The 19,546-nt window shown below is 43.9% G+C and overlaps 1 protein-coding gene across 1 annotated transcript; it reads right to left on the bottom strand.

The window, feature by feature from the left end:
* Positions 1 to 236: 236 nt before the first annotated feature.
* trarg1a (trafficking regulator of GLUT4 (SLC2A4) 1a) lies at positions 237 to 19,159 on the bottom strand. The gene is made up of 3 exons (XM_006641041.3): positions 17,614 to 19,159; positions 4,758 to 4,884; positions 237 to 3,625 (listed from the first exon to the last, which is right to left on the bottom strand). Exons 1-3 carry the CDS (start codon positions 18,022 to 18,024, stop codon positions 3,615 to 3,617), a joined length of 549 nt encoding a protein of 182 aa, XP_006641104.2. The 5' UTR covers positions 18,025 to 19,159; the 3' UTR covers positions 237 to 3,614.
* Positions 19,160 to 19,546: the final 387 nt, after the last annotated feature.

The following is a 19,546-nucleotide window of genomic DNA, read 5'->3' as shown; positions in this document are numbered from 1 at the left end:
AGACAGTGTCAATATAGGCAATAAATTATGGAAGAGGCGAGAACTCGTTAGTGTGTGTGTGTGCGCGCTGTAGTGAGCTGGTGTGGCTGCATGAATATGTCTGAAGGAGGAGAGAAGTTTAAATGAGAGGAGGAAGTGTTTGCAGCGCTGTATTTTAGCTTGTGCTCATGATGCGTTGTAAGAATCCCAGTAAGCTTCTTCTGGCTCTGTTCATTACAAACTCACAGCACCCGCAGTGACCATGCATGTTAATGTTTATTCCAGTCATGCGGACAGTACACCCCCAAAAATATAAAACATTCAAAGGGAAGTAATAAAATTTTTTAAAAAAGGAAAGTACACACATTTACATTTGTCAGCTGACACTCAAGTACTAGCGAAAGGGCAGTCAGGGAAGCTACAGCCTTCTCATCTCTACAGTCTTCTGGCTGAACGATGAAAACGGGGAGGTTTCCAAACAGCTGCCAGCTCTCGTGCTGAACCCGGGTCAGTACGCTCCTGCGACCGAGTCTGGGCTCTCGCTCGGACCCAATGCAAGCCATGCACCGAGATTCTTACGAGTGGGAGTTTTACAGCTGTCACGCCCAGACAAATGCAACGTCTTTGTGTCAGTTCTTTCTAAAGCACTTGCAGGTAGCAGGAAGTTTCTTACAGCACGTGCCAGTGGAACTGAGTCTTTTGCTATACCTGTAATTTTCTTCAAAGACATCCAGCTTCACTGTTTCCTGCTTTGCACTTTGGGAATATTCTGATCACTTGATCACTGAAGGGTTCTTGAAAATCATCCAGTTGGTATCTCTTACTCAGATGAAACTCTCCACCTCCCACATTGTGTCCCCCTACTAATTTCCTGTACAGGGGAGAGAGGAGACTGGCAGACCAACAGATACATAGGAGAAGACTTACACCACTGTTCAGTACAGAACTCGTCAGTTTACACACTCAGACCCTGATCTCCCAAGAGGAAAGGGGAAACAAAGCTTTCCGTTTACAGCCAAAATTGATTACAGCATGTGCTCTGATAATAGATTAAAAAACAGAATAGTGAAGAACCACAGTGATACTCCATTCCTCACATCCAAGTGCTTTACGACACACATTTGCATTCAGGTTTCTGAATTCAGGAAAAAAGTCAATATAAAATCATGTATTAACACAAACTTTCTGTATGCTGTCCTCTCTAATGAAACTGTGTAGCAGTGCATCTAGAGTAAAAAATTACTACTGATCACGAATGAATGTGGAAATAAATATTGAAGTCAAAGGTCTGGCTTGACTGGCTTTCTCAACATTAGATCTAACTGGCACACAAGTTTCCATAATTCATCTGCTGTGGTAGTCTCCTGCTTCACAATGATATAATTGTTTTTCATGCATTTTCTGCTACCTTAGTTTTGGGCCTTTAGGCTACTGGACAAAGTCTGTTGTTCCTTTAAAGTGCTACACTAATTATTACACCACACTGGAAGAAAGCATTCTTCCATGAACTTCCACAGACAACAGAGCTACAAGAAGCTGACACTTCACACACGTGACTATCACAATAAATGACCAGGTATTTGGAAAGCTGTGCCATTTTTGTGCATGACTACATAGTTCCAAGGAGTTCCATGAGGTTAACCATGAGAAAGCCCCCAATGTCTTACTTAACCTGACCCGGTATAAATTCTTGTCTCTTACAAGTAATGAACTCAGGCAAGAATGCATTCTATTCATTGTAGCGCAAGAAGAATTTCCTTTCATGCAACCTTTTTTGCCCTTTAAGTCCACTTCTACAGGGAAGGTTAAGTATCTCTTGTGAGGGACTTGTTTATACACATGCTTATAATGCGACAAAATCTGCAGGAAAGTTTGAGGAAAAAAGGGCATTCTAAGGTCAAATATTTTATGTGCACACGCTGGTCCATAATGTTATATCTGCACAAGAAAGTGCTTGTGTAACATATTCACCTTAACTTGTTATCAGGATGGCTCTTATTAATATTTCTTCCAATTGCAGTGAAATTTGTTGCTCCTCTTCTGTATTTGAACATGCAGAAAGACATTTGTTTAAAACTGTGCCCAACAACTCGACACTCGGTCAGCTTAAGTGCTTCACTCCGGGCCTATTTGGAGACAACATCATCTTCCTTTTTTACCAATAAACATACTGTAGGTGTACATATACAAGATACAAGTCTTTGTGGGGTGGTGTGTCACACTTTCAAAACACGAAACACCAGGTGACAGGATTAGTAGTTTCAGTGCTGTGGGATATCCTCAGAGTTTCTTGCAAGACTTACCACAGCAATATTAACAGAAGTATATGCTTTGAGCATGCCTACAGTATATGCTGTATACATACTGTACCAGTACTGGGTGAGGGGAAGGGATATTCAGCTGAAGCTCAGAGAGACCAGAGGCACAAAAAAAATGGAACCTGCTGTGAGATGTGTAAGAGTGGGGAAAGAGGGAGGTACCCAGTATTTGTACTGTATTACTCCAGGGGGCTTCCTGTAGGCGTCCGTCAACCTGATCCTTCCAGCCTCACCCAGCGTCCTCGTGTTTGGGATATTTCAAGCCAGGACAATGGAGCACAGCAGCAGTGCTCTCCAGACCACAGTGGCACACAACCAGCAGTTAAAAGATTTTCAGAATATAAAGCACGCCCACCCCTGTCCATTCCTCCAGTGGGAGAGCGAGCAGGACCTCTCTGGTCCGAGGTGTGTTCACGAAGGATGGTTCCGGCCAGCAGAGTTCCCAGAATCTTCACCACCCCCCAGTGGGCTCTCTGCTCCAGCTCCCCGTGACAACAGGAAAAAAAACAACGACTTTCGTATCTACATCCAGAAGAAGCATGCAAGTGGTCATTTTTTTTTCATCAAAAAATACAAAAAACCCCTCTAATGTTGACTTAATCCCTTTCCGCTGACTAGACAAACCCCTCAACCCCAGCTGCTTCAGTAGTCATCCTTATCCAGGATGGCGTCCTCTGAAAATATTCTCCTCGTATTCCTGCTGCCCATTCTACAGTACCTCTGCACACAAACATCGTTTTTACGTGAATATATACCGGATATATTGATATATTTCTATAGTTTTCTATAGTTGTTAGTGCAATATGTCAGTCAACTAGTATACAATATTCCAACTGCATGGTCCCTCTGTTCAAAACTTCGAACCAATTGTTTCCTTTCAGTTTTGTTTCCTTTCCAGTGTGCCCTGCTCTAAAGAACACATCCTTTCACTTGATTCCCTCCTCCTGCTTCCTTCAGCCTCTGACTGAAAAAAAATAAAATCACATTATTTGTATTGGCATTAATTATTGATTTTTTTTGTTCTTTTGTGTTTTTCTTTCTTTCCGTCAAGCAGATGGTAACTAAACGCATGCATTTCTTGCTCTGGTTTCCGATTTGATTGCCTATAGTTATTGGCTTATGGACTTGAATGCTTTTAGATCTGTCGCCTCGTGTCCAGAAGCAGTGGCGGCTGGATGTTCTATGCAGGGCAGGGACAGTGTTGTGCGACGGACGGAAATTCTTTTATCTTGTTTCTTGATTTTCCGTTTTATTTTACAGATGAGCGAAACAAACTAGGTTTTTTTTTTTCTGTCCTTTCAGCCTCCTCCCTCGGACTTAGCCCAGAGCTGTAGGGGGGGAAAAAATAAACAGGAGAATGAAATCAACACTGATAATTGTCGTGGTATTGGTAAAATCTTTGTTTTTTTAAGAAATATAGTTCTGGTAGGATGGGAAACTCTACCATTTCTGGTAATAGTAGAAGCTTTTCAGTGTTCATGCCCTTAAGGGTGCTCTGATTTTAGTGAACATGCAGAGTAAGAGCACAACACTCAAATTCAGAAGCAGTAGCATGTAAAAAAAAACAAAACAGTAGAGCAGGTGCAGCATAGTTCAAGTCTGGCTGTGCTGCTTTGCAAGTGGCAGTAAAATACAGCAGGTTCACACTGCTACAGCCTGGAATGACAATACATCCAGGACCCAGCCTCTGTGTGACCTGATGTGCAAAAGCAGCACATTGATTTCCAGGAAAAGGGTTTTTTTTTTCTTGCCAATCTGGAACTGCAGGTTTTTTTTTGGGAAGGGTGGGGGGTTATTAAACACTCAACCAATATGCAGTCTCCAGTGGATTAAGAACTGGCACCGCAGCGTGTACAGCACCCCCCCAACCCCATGTGAGGGTACCCCAAAGGACGATAAGCATGCACCTTTGTCAGAGCCACTTTCTCACACAGCAGGCAGGGCCCTGGAATTGGCACCAGCCGGAGGTGGGCTGTGTCTCTCCCTGACGTCACTGCAAGCTTGCAGCAGACCCAGTTTCTCTGAAAGCTGCAAGTCACCCTGCCCGCTTTCTCCTCCCTGGGAGGACTCTGCCATGTGCACCTTTTGGGGTTTCCCCAGTCGCAACTGAACTCGGGTCCAAACCCGAGAGAGAGATCTGGCCCAGTAGGAAAATGGGCTTCAAAATCGAGCGAGTGCTCCTGACTGTGGCCTCATCAGATAGCACTACCAACAAGACTTCTACTTCAACAATCATAAGGGTATTATTGAACCATTCGTGAAAAGCCACAATGCCATTGCATTCCTGTACGTTTATTTTCCCAGGACAATAAATCAACTGGTTGAGAAGGCCAATTTTCACCAGACATTCACGACATCAAGAGCATTTGAAAGTTAGTCGATTATTGAGCTGAGAGTCTTGTCCAGCTGTGTCCTGAGGGATCCTCCCCCTAAATTGACTTCATTAGCCTAGCGAGGTACCTGTGACCACAGCGTAGATGGTGACGACGAAGATCCCCAACACTATGGAGATGATACTGAGTGTCCTGGCCACTCTGCCCAGCCTTCTGGCTCCATCCACGTCCCCGTGCTGCAGTGTGTTCCTGGACTGGATACAGATCACAAACAGGTGGACACTATTCATACTACTGTGGATTTAAACCCAGCCACACATCTTTCCATCCATCCATTTTCCACCCACTTTATCCAATACAATGTCACGGGGGGAGGGAGGGGTGTGGCCAGGATAGACTCCGGCTAGCAACGGGCACAAGGCAGGGTGCGCCCTGGATGGGACACCTCTCAATTGCAGGGCACACACAGACACACCAAGACCATACCCGCATGTCTTTGAACTACAGGAGGAAGCTCACACAAACTGCCCACAGACAGCACCCCAGGAATTGAACCCAGGACCCCAGCACTACGAAGTAGCAATGCCAACCACTGCATCACTGTGCTGCCCTATACTCTTTATTTTTTCCCTTCATAATTAAAAACATCGCCGCAAAGTTCAAAGGGTCACAAAAGGTTAAGAGTCATTGACGACTTTTGCAGTGCTTTTATTTCCAAAAATCAAAAGGTATTCCCAACGTCAGGGATTGGTCTCTTTTTGCAATAGTATACAGTTAGACAATGGAAAGTTGTTTATGAAAATAACCCACTCTTGGTTTAGTATTCACATATCGACCAGGTTAACCTGCTCGCGGTTAAGCCAGGCTGGTGCTTTATTTTAATCTTTTTGCAGTCAAAACTTTAAAATCTTATTTTATATTCCTAGTCAGTCAATCTAACTGAGCCACGTATTTTTGGCAAGGGTTGTGGTACCCCAGAGCCTATTCCTGAAGCACAGGGTGACTGGATGGGACACCAGTCCATCGTGGGGCACTCTTTAAAGACACCTCTTAAACTAGTCTGCATGTGTTGGGGAGGAACCGGTGCTGAACATGCTTTTAAATATTGCTTTAAAACACCAGAATCTGTGTCTCTTAAAATTTTCACGAGAGGACGGCTTTTCATTTGCTGTATCTGGAGGTGCAGCAGGAACTTCAGCACCGGGAATGGAGACGTTTTTTCAAAAACACAAAAATCAGTCAAAGGGCTTAACACTTGGAAAGGTAGTTTTGCTCCAGTGGAAACAAGGCTTTTGGCAGGCTACCCCCCGCCCCCCTAGACTGGCATAGATACAGCAAGCGAGTTCAGTGGATTAAATGTTGTAGATCTGAGGTGTGAGGAGCGATTCTGCAGGCCAGAGTGTTGCTGTGCAGTAGCTGCTCCCCTGTTCCAGTCGGCCAGGCTGTTGAAACTCACGGGAGGTAGACAGTATCTCAAACTCATTACCAGGAACCCTACCATAGTCTCCCCCTCCCATTAGGCAAACACAGGGGATTCATTTCCAACAGACTGCATTAAGAAAATCAATACCCATCATACAAGCTCCGAGACACAGTAAGAACCAGCTGGAGGTTTCTCTCTTCGCTCACTGCTCAAGCAAGAGAACGATCATCTCGGAAGTCTGAATACTGTGCCATCATTCTCACCTAATCTTATTCAGATCCTCACAAACAATCTGTAAACCTGTTTTTTACATCTGTTTTTTAGTACTTTAAGTATTTTCTTGTGAAGCGTCCCAGGATGACATATGAGTAGTGCTAGACAGGTGCTAAATAAATTGTCCTTGGAGGTATGGTGGAATTCTGAGATACCAAAAGCATTTTCTTTGTTTAACGTTAATTACAGCACTTGAAAATCCCCGGCAGTGGTGCATTAAGTGTTTCGGTTTTGAACATAAGAACACAGCTCACTTTATCCTGGCTCAGACCTGCTCCGCAGAGACTGACCTGAGAAATTCTGCAAGCGAAGCGTCATAATAAAAGCACGTCCCCCCCCCCCAGCCCCCACCTCCGCTATAGAGCTGGCTTGTACGCTGCTCTGAGTTAGCAGTTACACTGTGGCTTCTCATTGTACACAAGAGAGAGCCAGTCAGATTCTCCCGCTCAGCTCTCTGGAGGGTTTCTGGGTAAAGCCTTAAATTTCAGCCACTCGCCAGCTCTTTAGGTTTCCATTAATGACAGGTTATTGCTTATTCCCCAGCCAGAGCCCACAGCGATATTCCTGCTGAGGTTCTCCCGTTCAGTGCTTCCTGTCGTCCTTATTTGAGAAGATTCCAGTTTTGCTGCTGTTCATAACAGTTCACACACTCTTCTCACATGCAGATTGTTCTTTTCAAACTGAAGTAGAACGTCCCCATTGCTTTTAGGGAGGGGGGGGGGGGGGAGTATTGAATGTGTTTTACTGATCTGAGGTTGTTTTCTTGGTGGTGTCGAGTATGAGAATTGCAGATAATGCTCATTATAAGGGTTATTGCATGGATGTACAGTACATCACCAGCCATGCAATGGTAAACTTGCTTTGCAGAATGGAATAAAAAATAGATTCTCTTTGATCTACAATCTGCATTAAAGGACCTGAAAACATAGCATGGAACCTTATGTCACCCAATTGCAACCTACCCCTTTATTTACAGACTACTGTAACAGCTGCCAGCTCTCAGCTGGGAGGCATTGTCAGTTTGAACATCATTGCAATAAATACCTCCTGCTGACTGACTCGGGAACAGGCCAATTACCAACTGTAGTTTTTTTTTTTTTAAAAGTGAATTTTAAGGAGATTGATTCACTTTTTATGATGCATTGGGTAGATTTTTCCTTAAGCATTATATCGTAACTGGCTTTAGTAAAAATTCTTCAACGGACGTTTTTTTTATTTAAATCAGAAAAACAAGTCTTAAATTAAAATGGCAAAATAAGACAGATCTGTTACGCGATATCAAGCTGTTCAAAATGAAAGCGTATGGATTATCGTTTCTAGGAAGCTGTTCCCTGCAGGCCAGCAAGCCAAGCTGTCTGCAGCTCAGCCCTCTTGCAACTCCCACACTAACTAGCATGTTTACAGAATCCACAGGGGGCAGAGATGCTGGTGTTTTTTCTGTATTCTTTTCTGAGACGGGATTTTCCTCCTACCTGCTTGCTGTTTACCTTTAAAATAAAACAGGGCTCATCTTCCAATGAAGCTCTGTCTGCTCTTTATCTGTGCACAAAGGCTCATGAGTCACTCTGTCCCAGCGTTTACTGTTCAGGGAGAAGGGAACTCAATGTTCTGAAACCATTTAGAAAATTAACTGGAGGGAAGTAACATTATGTTTTTCAATTACAACATTAACATAAAAAGCATCTTGGATGACATTATCACATCCATCCAGATCAGCTTTCAGATACGGGGCATTCTCCTGGCCTTGGCAACACCTCATGGTCACGTCATTTAGTTACAGCCTTATGACACAAACCAGCAGTAACTGGTGTGTGGGGGAAAAAAAAATCCTGCACCTCACACATCCCAATCAAAATGGCATAAAAAACATTTTCAGAAGAAACCAGAGCACCTTTAGAATTGTTCTTAAAGTTATAGATAAAAATTCATCGTTCCTTACATGCGACCTCTCATTCAGATGTAAGGCCGACATTCACATTTCCCATGCTGGCTTTAAAACAATCCCAAGTATGATGAGCCTGATGTCCAAGGTTTCTTACACAAGACAATAGATCCCACTGGCCTGCTACCAAATCCCTCCCCCCGGAGCTGCAGCTCGCGATCTAGGGCTTGCTCTTTTCCACACCAATTCTCTCTGGTTTCGAAAGCGAGCTGCGCTTCCCGGCCACTGGAAAGGTACTAAAGGATTACAAGCAAAAACCGCCAAGCAACACTGTACTGGGCTAAAGCACGGGAAGAGATTTGTTTTAGCCAGAGCAAAGCCCCTAAAAACGAGAGGAAATTTCTCTATCCGGTCGTCTCCAGATTGTCAGCTACAGGACATGCCTGGCCAGTGCTGGGCTGTTGCTTGACATGATCGCCCTGCCAGGAGTCTGCATCCCTATGGGATAATTAGCTTGGTAAGCTTTTTCCTCCCTAATTTACTCTTCTGGACATGATTACCTACATTGATGACCATATACACACCCATCCCCACAGAGTCAAATCCAATAATGTTCAAGACTTCAAAGGCAGGCAGGGAAATTGCCATACTGCAGCCCCGGCAGGGATATACTGTATACATTGATCCGAGAGTGAAATACAGCCCATAGACACAATACCTGCTGGGATCTACAAAGATATGGCCCAAAGGGTGGCCTGAGACTGTAAATCACTTAAGCTCACCTGCTACTGTAGGTTTAACAGACCAGCCTCCCGTCACATGCATTGACATGCAATTTCCTCTGAAGTATAGCTAGCTGTTTTTAGATTATACATTCTGATTTTTAAAAAAGGGTTCCAAATTGCAATATGCTCAAACCAAACAAAGTAGACTGTCGGCAGTAGAATCTGACTTGCATACTGCGAGTATTGAAGTCAGAGTCACTTTTAGAAACCTGCCACTTGTGAGTGCAGGGCTCAGCTTACTGCACCAGAGAAAGAGGCATGTTAAAAATGATGGTCTATCAGCTTGCTAGAGGTAAGGCCTGCTCAGAGATGTCAGCATCCATTTGCATGCTGACAGAAAAAGCACAGTTGTAGTATTTTTTCAAGCCAATACATTTTTGCATCCAATCAAACCAAGTGTGTGTCACTTGACACCCTCTGTTGAGTTCCTCCTTGCCCAGGCTAGGAGAGATCTTCTCTTGTAGAGTAAACCACAAGAGAGCTCTTAAGTGCTCAGTCTCGGGTTTACACGTCCATTAATAATTCAGAGGCCAAACTGGCTGCCAGGACAACTGGAGAACACAAGACCATAAAAGGTGGGGGAATACGTTCTGAAGGCTCTGTTGCAAAAAAAAAAAGGTGCTTAGGTGCACGGGGGTAGAGTTCTGTGGTTCCCACCTGGTGGATTACAAGCATGCGTTGTAATTTTGGCGTTGTCAGCTAGGTTTTGGAGCAATATATACCTTCTGTATTTCCAAAATAAATGTATTGTAGAACAAAAAAAAAAAATCAAGGGTTATGATAAATATTATTTCACACATTCTGAAGCACATGTGGCAGAGGAATGCAGCTTGAGATATTCCCACCCCCCTCAAGCACATTAAACCCAACACCTACAGTCTAACTCCCTTTCTGGAAAACTGGCAATAGCCCCACTGGGGTGGGTACAGGTATTTACTCCCCCCCCAACACATCATCCGGCGCAAGGCAATGCACCCCAGATAAACCTTCCACACTGGCATAATCCCATCCAGGATGGGGCAGCATGGTCTGTAAACCAGCATAAACTCCCAATCCAGCGAGTAACAGGGCAATGCTTCCACTGTTCAATTGACAGTCACCTCAGGGCAGTGGCTACACATCTAATGAATATTAAATTCAGTTTTCTGAAATCACTGCAAAACAAAAAAGGATGGGGCTGGACCACAGGCTGGAACTCACGTATAACTCCCAAATCCTTCATTTGCTGTATTGCCTGAATCATTTCGGTCTTCCTAGCATTGGGTACTCTCTAGGGTGCTGCTCATATAAGCGTGCCAGGGGGTGTTATTCCATGCTGGACACACCAAGTCCAGCCAGGGAGGAGACTGAAATGATTGGCGTTTTTGCTTCGAAACTACTTCGCGTCTTGTTATTGTGTTTCCGAGTTCAGGATCAACAGGCACCAGGTGGACAGTTTGCTCTTCAGACACACAGTGACCATCAGTACAGACCGAAGTACCGGATCCCAATCTCTTCAGAATTTTGCGAAGTTGCCATGGTAGATTTGATTTTTTTCCTCATTTATCGGGTTGGTGGATTTTAGAATTCACTGTTCCAATCCATTCATCACCTCCTACAGCCCCCGATATTTCACGTACAGTTTGCTCTCATTAGAGGGAAGCACAGCTAACACCTTATCTCCTCTGAATTCTCTTAACCTAGCTCTTCAATTCTAGCGGGTGTGTGTATCCCGGGCTTTCTTGCGTACTATAGGCTAAATCTTATTGATACAATCTTGCATCTGTATCAAATAGTCCAGATATTCTTCCCACACACTCAATTATTCCCCAATTATCCTAGTAATTAATACAGTAATTCCTCCCAAATAGTAATACTGACAGCCAAGTCTGATTGAGCTTGGTTGTTGTCATCCCTCCCGAACCTTTATTATAAACCCCATTTACTGCAGAACATGCACTAGATGTGCAGCACTATAATCCTTCCCCCCCACCCAATTTCCTGCTCCCAGACTGTGAGCTAACCAAGCTTCCACCCTCTGCTGGAGAACTCTCAACAGCTTCCATTTGAGCCACTACAGCATTATCATGCTTCTTATGAGCCTCCTGCTAGATCCCACTAGTCTTACTGTTCCCCTATTTCTAATCAATAAGTAAATATTCCCACCCCAAAAGAGTGAGCACCTTCCAGTTGCAGACACCAGACCTATAAGAGATCCCCCCCTCCCCCCACTTCAGAATAGCGTGGCAGGAAATCTAGCACATAGAAGCCGAGGCCTGAGGTCTCCTTCTCTACAGCAGTAGCAATAACCCCACTCGGTCGATTCCGGTTGGCCGGGTACGCTCTGTAACCGTCTTCTTCTTTACCGGCGTCCCGACCCGGAAAGCGACCGAGCCTCCTACCCATTTTAACCTCTCGTATACTCTACCAAAGCATGTTGACAGATATAAGCTTTCCATAAACACTTTGGCTTCACTTGGATTCCCTTCCTGGCGCTCACCACTCCCAACAAGCGTGAACACCTGACAGCTTTCTTACCTGCTTTTATAGGGAGCTGGTGACTCCAGGCGCAACCATTCCAGCGATTTCTTCGTGGAAATGCGAGAAAAGCGTTTCTGTTCATTGCGTGAGACCGCCCCCAGGTGCTTTAACCTGTTTCTGGGTTCAACTTTGCAGCTAATTTACACTGAGCTACTTCGCATTAAGTACCGAATTTTTCCGACTATAAAGCAACGCTTCTTATGGAAATTTATAGGAAGAAGCCTCCCAGTCGAGTTTCTCCCGTTAGCTGGTGTTTTAGTCAATATTCTGAGCTAAACCCAGTAACTGTATATTTTCTATCAGCGTCACATTGTAATCTAAGACGATCCAGGCTACGATGTACATACGCAGTTTCAGTTAGGAAACAGTTTGACGCCACTTGGAAAGCAGCAATTCGGTTATTATAACATATTTTCCCAGACTCTCTGCAGTCTTAATCGTGTGACATGCAGAAAGCCCTTTACAAATATGTTATTGTGCATCCTTGTCCCATCTATCCTTGTCATCCATCTATCTGTGCTGGATTTTTTTGCACTTTCAATAATCAAATATGCAGTATGTTGCGAAAAATGTATGTTGGAACAGTTTCAGGCAGCTGATAGGTTTGCTACGACTGTTCCTACACGGTGTAAGTGGGGTACAGAACGGAGTGGGTTGTGTTTTTGTTTTACAGTAGAAAGTAGAATCCTGCACTAAGATCTTAGTGGAGCAAAACTCTGTTTGCCGCTTGAAAGCCTCGCTTCTTCTCATCCTAAGAGAATTTCTGCCTCAGTCTAGAACAGGTTTTCTGCTTGTTCACGGCTCTGGCTTTTATCAATCGCTTGTTAATTTTCTCTCCCCGTTTATGGATTCCTTCCGAAGGCTGCTGCATCATAAGGACTGGCTAATCTCAAGTGAGTTTCGTAAAACACCACCTCCACTGCCTCTCGCTCTTCCTCTCCCGAATTGGAAATGTCAAGCTCTGGGCTGATGTCAGAAATATTTCTGTACCTCGTTATCCACCATAAACAGGTCACTTCTGCGAGGTCGGGAGGGACTAATTAAAGAAAACGCTGCACAAGAGCGTGGCTAATACAAACCGAATGCACGGACGCCTTCTGTCGGTCTTAGCGTGGGCTCCGTAGCCCATAATTCACTCCGGAATCTGCAGAGTGAGCAGTTACAGGCCAGACACAGTTATGCTTTACCATTACGCAGAGAAAGTGCTCTGCGCAATAAGAAGGAAATCGCATCCCATTTCCCTCTCCCAGTAATTGAGTCCCTCTGCGTATATTGTGTAACATACTTGTGCATTTGTCTTAAAGTCCCAGCACGTTTCTTTCTTTGATTTCTGTTAATCACAATGTACTTTCGGTTGGTTTGGCAGCACCTGATCATGTCATCCCAGCAGCAGCAATTCCATGAGGTAGAAATCCGGAGATCTTGAACCAACTGCCACCCATGCCCCCCCTCGGCGATCTCCACGCCCAAGTCCCACACATACCCCTCAGCTGTACATCCTCATCCTCCCTGGAAGCTGAAGCTCCATATTAGTGAGCTGTTCACATTACTCACGCAATTTGCTTTCTGTGGGAACGCTCAATTGACTTCTCTCACCTTATATTGAATTAGCAGATGCAATTGGTTCCTCTTAGTGTCTGGTAATGGGGAAAGAGTGTATTTACCATGGCAGATCCTGCAGTAAAGTCCTCATCTGTCTCCCCAAAGGAAAGGAAAGGACTGCCAAGCAACTATGGCTGGCTGAGCAGGCAACTGGCATCAGTGTTTAACAGAGTAAGTTAAGGCAAACTGCTTGCAGTGAGGCAGAATGAAGAGCTTCTTTTTTGACTTAATCTCATTCTGGTTCCAGATTGTTAATCTTCTATATCTGACCTAGGTGGTAGTCGATTGGTCTGTGAGACCTATTTTGCAAGACGACGGTATAATCTGGACGACCAAAAAGTCTTTGGCGTTGATGACAGGGAGCACCATAATGACCACCATTATCGGAGGAGAGGCAGGAATATTCCTCAATGAGCCACAGTTAAATAAAGCCGCTGGAAATGTAATCCTTGATGTAGTGCATAGCTGAAGCATAAAAAGGGTTTAAAATTTTAAACCACAGCAAATGAGCGACGTGTTGTCTCTGCATATGTGAAACACCCTGAAGTCCGAAACAAGGCAGAGTGAGGTGACATATCAGTTCAACGTTTCAAAAAGCAAGACTCTGCTTTCTGTCTCTCTTGCTTTCACTGATTTCTGCATGGCATTTTAAGGTTGCTTTATGCTTCTTTGTGTTTTTATGTCTATCAGCATATAACATACCAGTGTCTAGCTTTAGTGCCTCACAATCCATACAGTAAATTATTCCTCGCTTTTCATGGGAACACTCACTGCAAAGGCATTCCATCTTAAAGGACAGCAGACACTACAATCGTGTAGGATAATCGTGTTTGCAATCTTGTCATAAGTCTATGTGTCATTGCTATTGCTTAAAGTTACATTAGGAAATAAAATTTTATAGGATAAAGCCAAACATATACCAAATATTTCAGTAGTGTGGAAGAAAATCTCCTTTTTCTTTGTTTTTTAAGCCATGCTAGAAAATAAACTCTCACTTCTCAAAAATGAAAGTACTGTAATACTCCTTCATCTGTTGCCAAATCTGGATGGGAAATTAGGCAGAAATGATGATCCCATAGTCAATAATTCTTAGTATTTCTGACGAGTGCTGACTTGCCATTCACTAAGAAGCTGTGAGAGTTATTCCACTGATCTCAAACCAACACTCTAGGTTACAATAACACTGGTAAATCTTGGTAACATTATTCATACACAAATAATTTTAAAGGAGCCTTCATTGAGTAAATGAACTAATAACTTGTTTTCATAATAAAATGCCGTCATTTAAGTACAACCTCCATCAAGTATTCTAATAGTGTTACTACAGACTATGGTGATCTATACTGTAGTTTCTGTAGCTAAGTGTCTATAGAAATATCCCAGCTTTAGTTATGGCACTCTGGATGAAAAAAAAGTTCAATGTTAAATTCAAACAATCCATAATCAGCTCATTGTGATCGTCTTCTTCTGGGTTATCTGGGTAAGCACCTTTAACCTTGTGGCAAGGAATCAGAAATCTGTGCCACCTCTGCGCTGTCACTGCTCTGAAGGGAGACCAGCTCTTTTTTAAGCAGTCAGGCTGAATACTCCTCCTTTTTAAAAAAAAGCTCAAGGGTTCAAGCTCTCTGGGTGGGCCGTACTTCAATGTGGCTGAGCTTTCTGATCACCCCCCGAGACGCTCTGCCTGAAGATTCAGCCTCGTCTCTCTACCTTACCGCTTAAGTTCTTCAAAGCTCTCCAGAGTGTCAGTCAGGGCAAAGAGAGAACTATTCTGGGATAAAGGGATTGTCAAAACTGTGGGGAGACTTCTACTAAATTCTCCTTCTAGGCATGCCTTGTTATTTCAGGTCAATCCTGGTTACTGCATAGTATATTATTGAGTAAATATAAAAAAAAACCTTTGGGTCTTTGTAGCACTAGCAGATTAGAATCTCCACCCTTTTCTCTGCTCACCACGTACTTCTATGTAGGGTTCAAAAGAGCCTCTTGGGAAAGGTAAATATGAGACATGAACAGATTAAAGTGTATAATGGATTACAGACCTGCACAGTACATTGGTTTCATTGGTTTGGCTGATGGGCAATGCAGCCTCACAGCTCCAGTTTCTGGAGTTCAGGTCTGGCCTCGGATATTTGTGTCTGCTGATGCTGCTGCTGTTGGTGTGGGGGGTTTTACTAGGTGGTCTAGCTGCCCACCTAAGGTATACAGTGCATGCAAGGTTTGATTGGCTGTGCTGACTTGAGCCCTGTGCAGTAATGTCTGGGAGGGATGCAGTCACATGCTCTCAGCTCTGGTTTGTACCCTCGTGCTTCCAACAGCAGCTCCAGCCTGCTGCAAGCCTCACCAAGATGTGTGGCTTTCTGATAACGGATGGACAGGATAGGGAATTTTTCAGACAGAGCTGAGTGGCCAATTCATCTGCCCCAGTTTGGAAATGCTAACGCTATGATCGATCCACCACATTTTGCCTCAATGACCCTCTGAGCCAAGCAGGAGTAATGAGGATTGTCCACACTTTCCTTCAAAACGTGTCAAGAGTGACCACAAGTGTCAAGAGTGATCACAGCCCAGGTGGCATCACCTCAGGCACCTCTGCGAGTTCTCACACGGGCACCAAGCCACAGAGATCGCTGCTATACAGCTGTACAAACCCTGGAAGGCGCAAACACCCCCCCCCCCCAACCTGGGCACAGCCATCTCACAGCTCAAGTCCGAATCCCTCCAGCCCAGTCCGAGACCCCTTGGAGAGCCCAGTCAATTCACATACCTGCCAGTTTAGAATTAATACTTAAGAAATCAAAACACATGAAGAGTACGAGGTTAACATTTGGCTCTCACAGCCTACGTCCCTATAGGAATATACAGATCGAGGCAGCCATCTGTCATAACAAAGCAATAGCAGTGTCAATATATTAATTAACACTTTGGCACTGTTATCTATCTGACATCCTCTCTGCTTGTGATGTATTTAAATGGCTTATGCAACTTTGTAATTTTACATTTTTACTGTAGGACAATAAATGTCTCTGATAGTCATTCTACGTGAAAGTATTTTTTTCGCAGCTACCTTGTGCAAACTGACAGACACTTGGCTAATGTCCGTCAACAGTCTTTGAGCAAGCAGTCTAAAAAGTTTGACGTGATATAACCCTTCAACAACCTATATACTCTGAGGTCTGTATGTTCAAAACCTGTGGACTCTGCACACAGGCTATTAAATACATACAATAGAGTGGTTTATTTGTGCAGGACAGTCTATCAGTCAGAGAAATACAGTCATTCCTTCTCTGGGGAATTTCAAAATTCGAAGAGAACTTGCTTCCTATTGTAGAAATCGGCAAGTTAAAATGGTTTAAAACACACGTTCGGTTTGTGTGATTTGCGCTTCATTCACAACTGCACCATTCTCCCAGAGCACCGATCACACAATCGCAGCTCCGTTCTCAGAAACTGATGGAGTGTAGTCACCACGCCCTGCACAGACAGCACCCAGAAGCGCGCTTTCGCGGTAGAATCGCCTCGCTGCCATTGTATTCAATCTGTAATGTGGTCGGAGATGGTAAATCTTTTTTTTGTTGTTGTTGTTGTTGTTGTCAGATTTTAGTCAAAGCATTTAGTGAACAGTGACATTTTAGTCAAAACGTATTCAAATTATTTACATGCTAATAGAATGGAGTTCGCACTAGTTGCTGCGATAGTAGCATGCACATGTATAAAGGGAGATATGTTTTCATAAGCTTACAGTACTGTATATTGAGCCCTGGTCGATAGGTAAGGATAAAAACACAATCTTGCAGATAAACCGTGATATATATACCCACTGCTGGTAGAAACAAAGAACGGTAATGTTCTGGTGAGCTTCGGTTCTGATTAATAGCGCAGCATCAAGACCTTATTGCAAGAGGACCCGGGGCACCTACAGTAGTTTGCTTTAGACACAAAGGGAATTCACTGGAGACAGCTTTTCTTTAACGAATATGTTTATTATATTTCATATTAATTTGTTCAATTCCGAGCTTCTACGAATTAAACATTTGACTTTTCACACATTCGGGTTATTGTCCGCGCATTACAAGTCCCGACACCAGCTGTGTGAAATTCTTTTTACGCGCATCAGATGTATGCGCAACATCAATGTACAGTATGGGCTAGTTTTGGGTGGGGATGGTACTGAATGTCCCTTGCACGCACCTCGTTAACTTTGTATTGTGTGTTACAGACCGTTGTTTAAATAATACTTTCTCTTTTTCCGTCAATTGAGGAATTACAGTACCTCCCAAAATGAGAAAAGAGGAGATAGGAAAAAAAGTGTACGTGTTAAATGCTTATTCGTTTAATTAACGACCAAAAGCGTTTTGAACCTACACCAACAAATACCTCCTTCCTCTCTTGGAGGAAAAAAAAAACGTGGGGAAAAAAAGCACAATTTTACAAACACATGGGGAAGGGGGTTACGTTACTTACATCTTGATCGCGCAGCAAGGACACGGGCACTTACCATGATTGAGTACACGAGGGCGATGAGGTTGACGGGACACGCCAGGCAGAAGCAGGACAGAATAGCCAAAAAGAGGTAGTCCCGTGGCTTGGACTGGTCTTGAGCGGTGTTCCCCGTGGAGGACGCGCGGCTTAAGCTGATTCGAGACGGGGAGAGCGGAGCGCCTCCAATCTGTCCTGCGGACCCAGACCTCAGCGGTGCGCTGTGCCCGTTTTGGACCGCATCTTGCGGCTTGTCGCCGGCGATGTTGACGGTGAAGGAGTGGGAGAGCTTGACACCGTTCTCCTCTGCGGGTTCCGCGGTGGCGGCAGTACTGAGGAGTTTCTCCGTTTCCTGAGAGTCGCTGGGTAGAGCCGTCCCGCTTTCGTTCAACATAGTTTTCTCAAACTGGGCGTCTGTGTTGATCGCCATTCTCCCAAACAAACAAAGAAATGCACTTGCTATAAAATGCGTATTTTGTTGTGTTGGTTGGGTTTTTTGGGGGTAAAACGAAACGTCCTTTTTCCAAAATAGCTGCTAAGGTCCCATACTTCAGCCAGATTCTGGTATGTCCTATTGTAGCATTCGTATTTCTTAAAAGCTTTTAAAAGAAAAAAAATAGTAAAAGGGGAAAATATAACTTGTTGAAAATAATTTGGGAATTGTCGGATGAAGTCTCTTTTTTGCCAGACAGCGCAAAAGCCACGGAAATGCAGGTGCCACTACAAAATATGGGATTGGAATCAAATGGATTCGTATTAAGAAAAAAAAAAGAAAATACCAAGAGAAGCTTTTGCTTAAAGGCAGTGAAAAAACATCCGTTTTCGAATACGCTGAATTTATCTTTTACTTGCAGTTTCATTCAATCCGAAGCGACAGAAAAGCCAATCTAGCCCTATTATAATGTGTGCGCTCTCTCCTCCTAAAACAGCCCCGAATGCATCAATCCGTTTGTGTCTCTAAAACACGTCTTGTTTTATCAATTATTATTCTCAAAAGAGAAATCACTTTAAAAAAAAACCTAATGTAAAATATATATATTCGGTATATCTCAAAAGCTTCGTTGTACAAGTCGCAGCTCCGTGGCAAAATAATGTCAAGTTTTTGTGCGCGGTGTCCCAGCAATACTGTAGCCTGCTGTAATAGTAATTAACGCTGCAGCACGGTGGGACACAGGAAGCAAAGAGGCGAGCCAGCAGCAGAACCAGTCGCCGGTGCGTCGTCCGGGCTCAGCACCAGCTCTGTGCGCTGTGGAGCTGGCGAAGACCGCGGTCTGGGCGGATTCCTCAGCTGCGTGCTCGCTGCCGGTGCTCTCTGGAGGATGATGCTTCCGTACAACTGTGCCTGTAGCCTGGGAGTTTCTCCTTCACTGTCGAGCTCACTGAGTGATTCGAATAGGCTAACCGGCTTTGTTTATTCGTCCGTGTTGTGTCCACAGACGAGAGAGGCAGGCGCACAAAGAGACAAACAGCACTGGAAAGATGCTCTCGTCTCCACACAATTGTCAAACGTAGTTTCTGATGGAGAGTATTTGCGTAGGGCCTGTCCGTTTTCTTAAAACAACAAATTAATGCAAACAATAGATTGATTTAAGAGACGACCAGGTGTTCCACCTGCTCTTTTTATCAACTGTTTGAGTCAATTCACGATTTTCACGATTCAAAACGCTCTGTGGCGTTTTTATCTCTGATGCAACCGTTTCAGAAGTGCAGCCCAAAAAGCTTTATAACCACCAGAAGCTATATGGCTGTATTTGAGTTGTTAAATACACAAAGCAAATCTATACAATCACTAGTTTTAGATGATCATTTAATCCTTGATTACAACACATAAAGTGTTTTTTTTTTAGTCTGTACGAACAAATGTAATGTTACAAATGAGAGGACCTATGACCTGACTTGTTTTGTAGTTATAGGCTCATTGATCCTATTCTCTAATCCAGCAGTTTCTTGAA

This window comes from Lepisosteus oculatus, chromosome 26, assembly GCF_040954835.1.
Source record: "Lepisosteus oculatus isolate fLepOcu1 chromosome 26, fLepOcu1.hap2, whole genome shotgun sequence".
NCBI lineage: Eukaryota > Metazoa > Chordata > Actinopteri > Semionotiformes > Lepisosteidae > Lepisosteus > Lepisosteus oculatus.
This window is presented reverse-complemented; position numbering and strand designations above follow the sequence as displayed.

Bases quoted from the DNA above. Each gene is read 5' to 3' on its own strand.
- trarg1a (XM_006641041.3), bottom strand. From the start codon at position 18,024: ATGGCGATCAACACAGACGCCCAGTTTGAGAAAACTATGTTGAACGAA. The intron at 4,885-17,613 runs GTAAGTGCCCGT...ATCTGTATCCAG, and splicing joins CCCTCGTGTACTCAATCATG to TCCAGGAACACACTGCAGCA.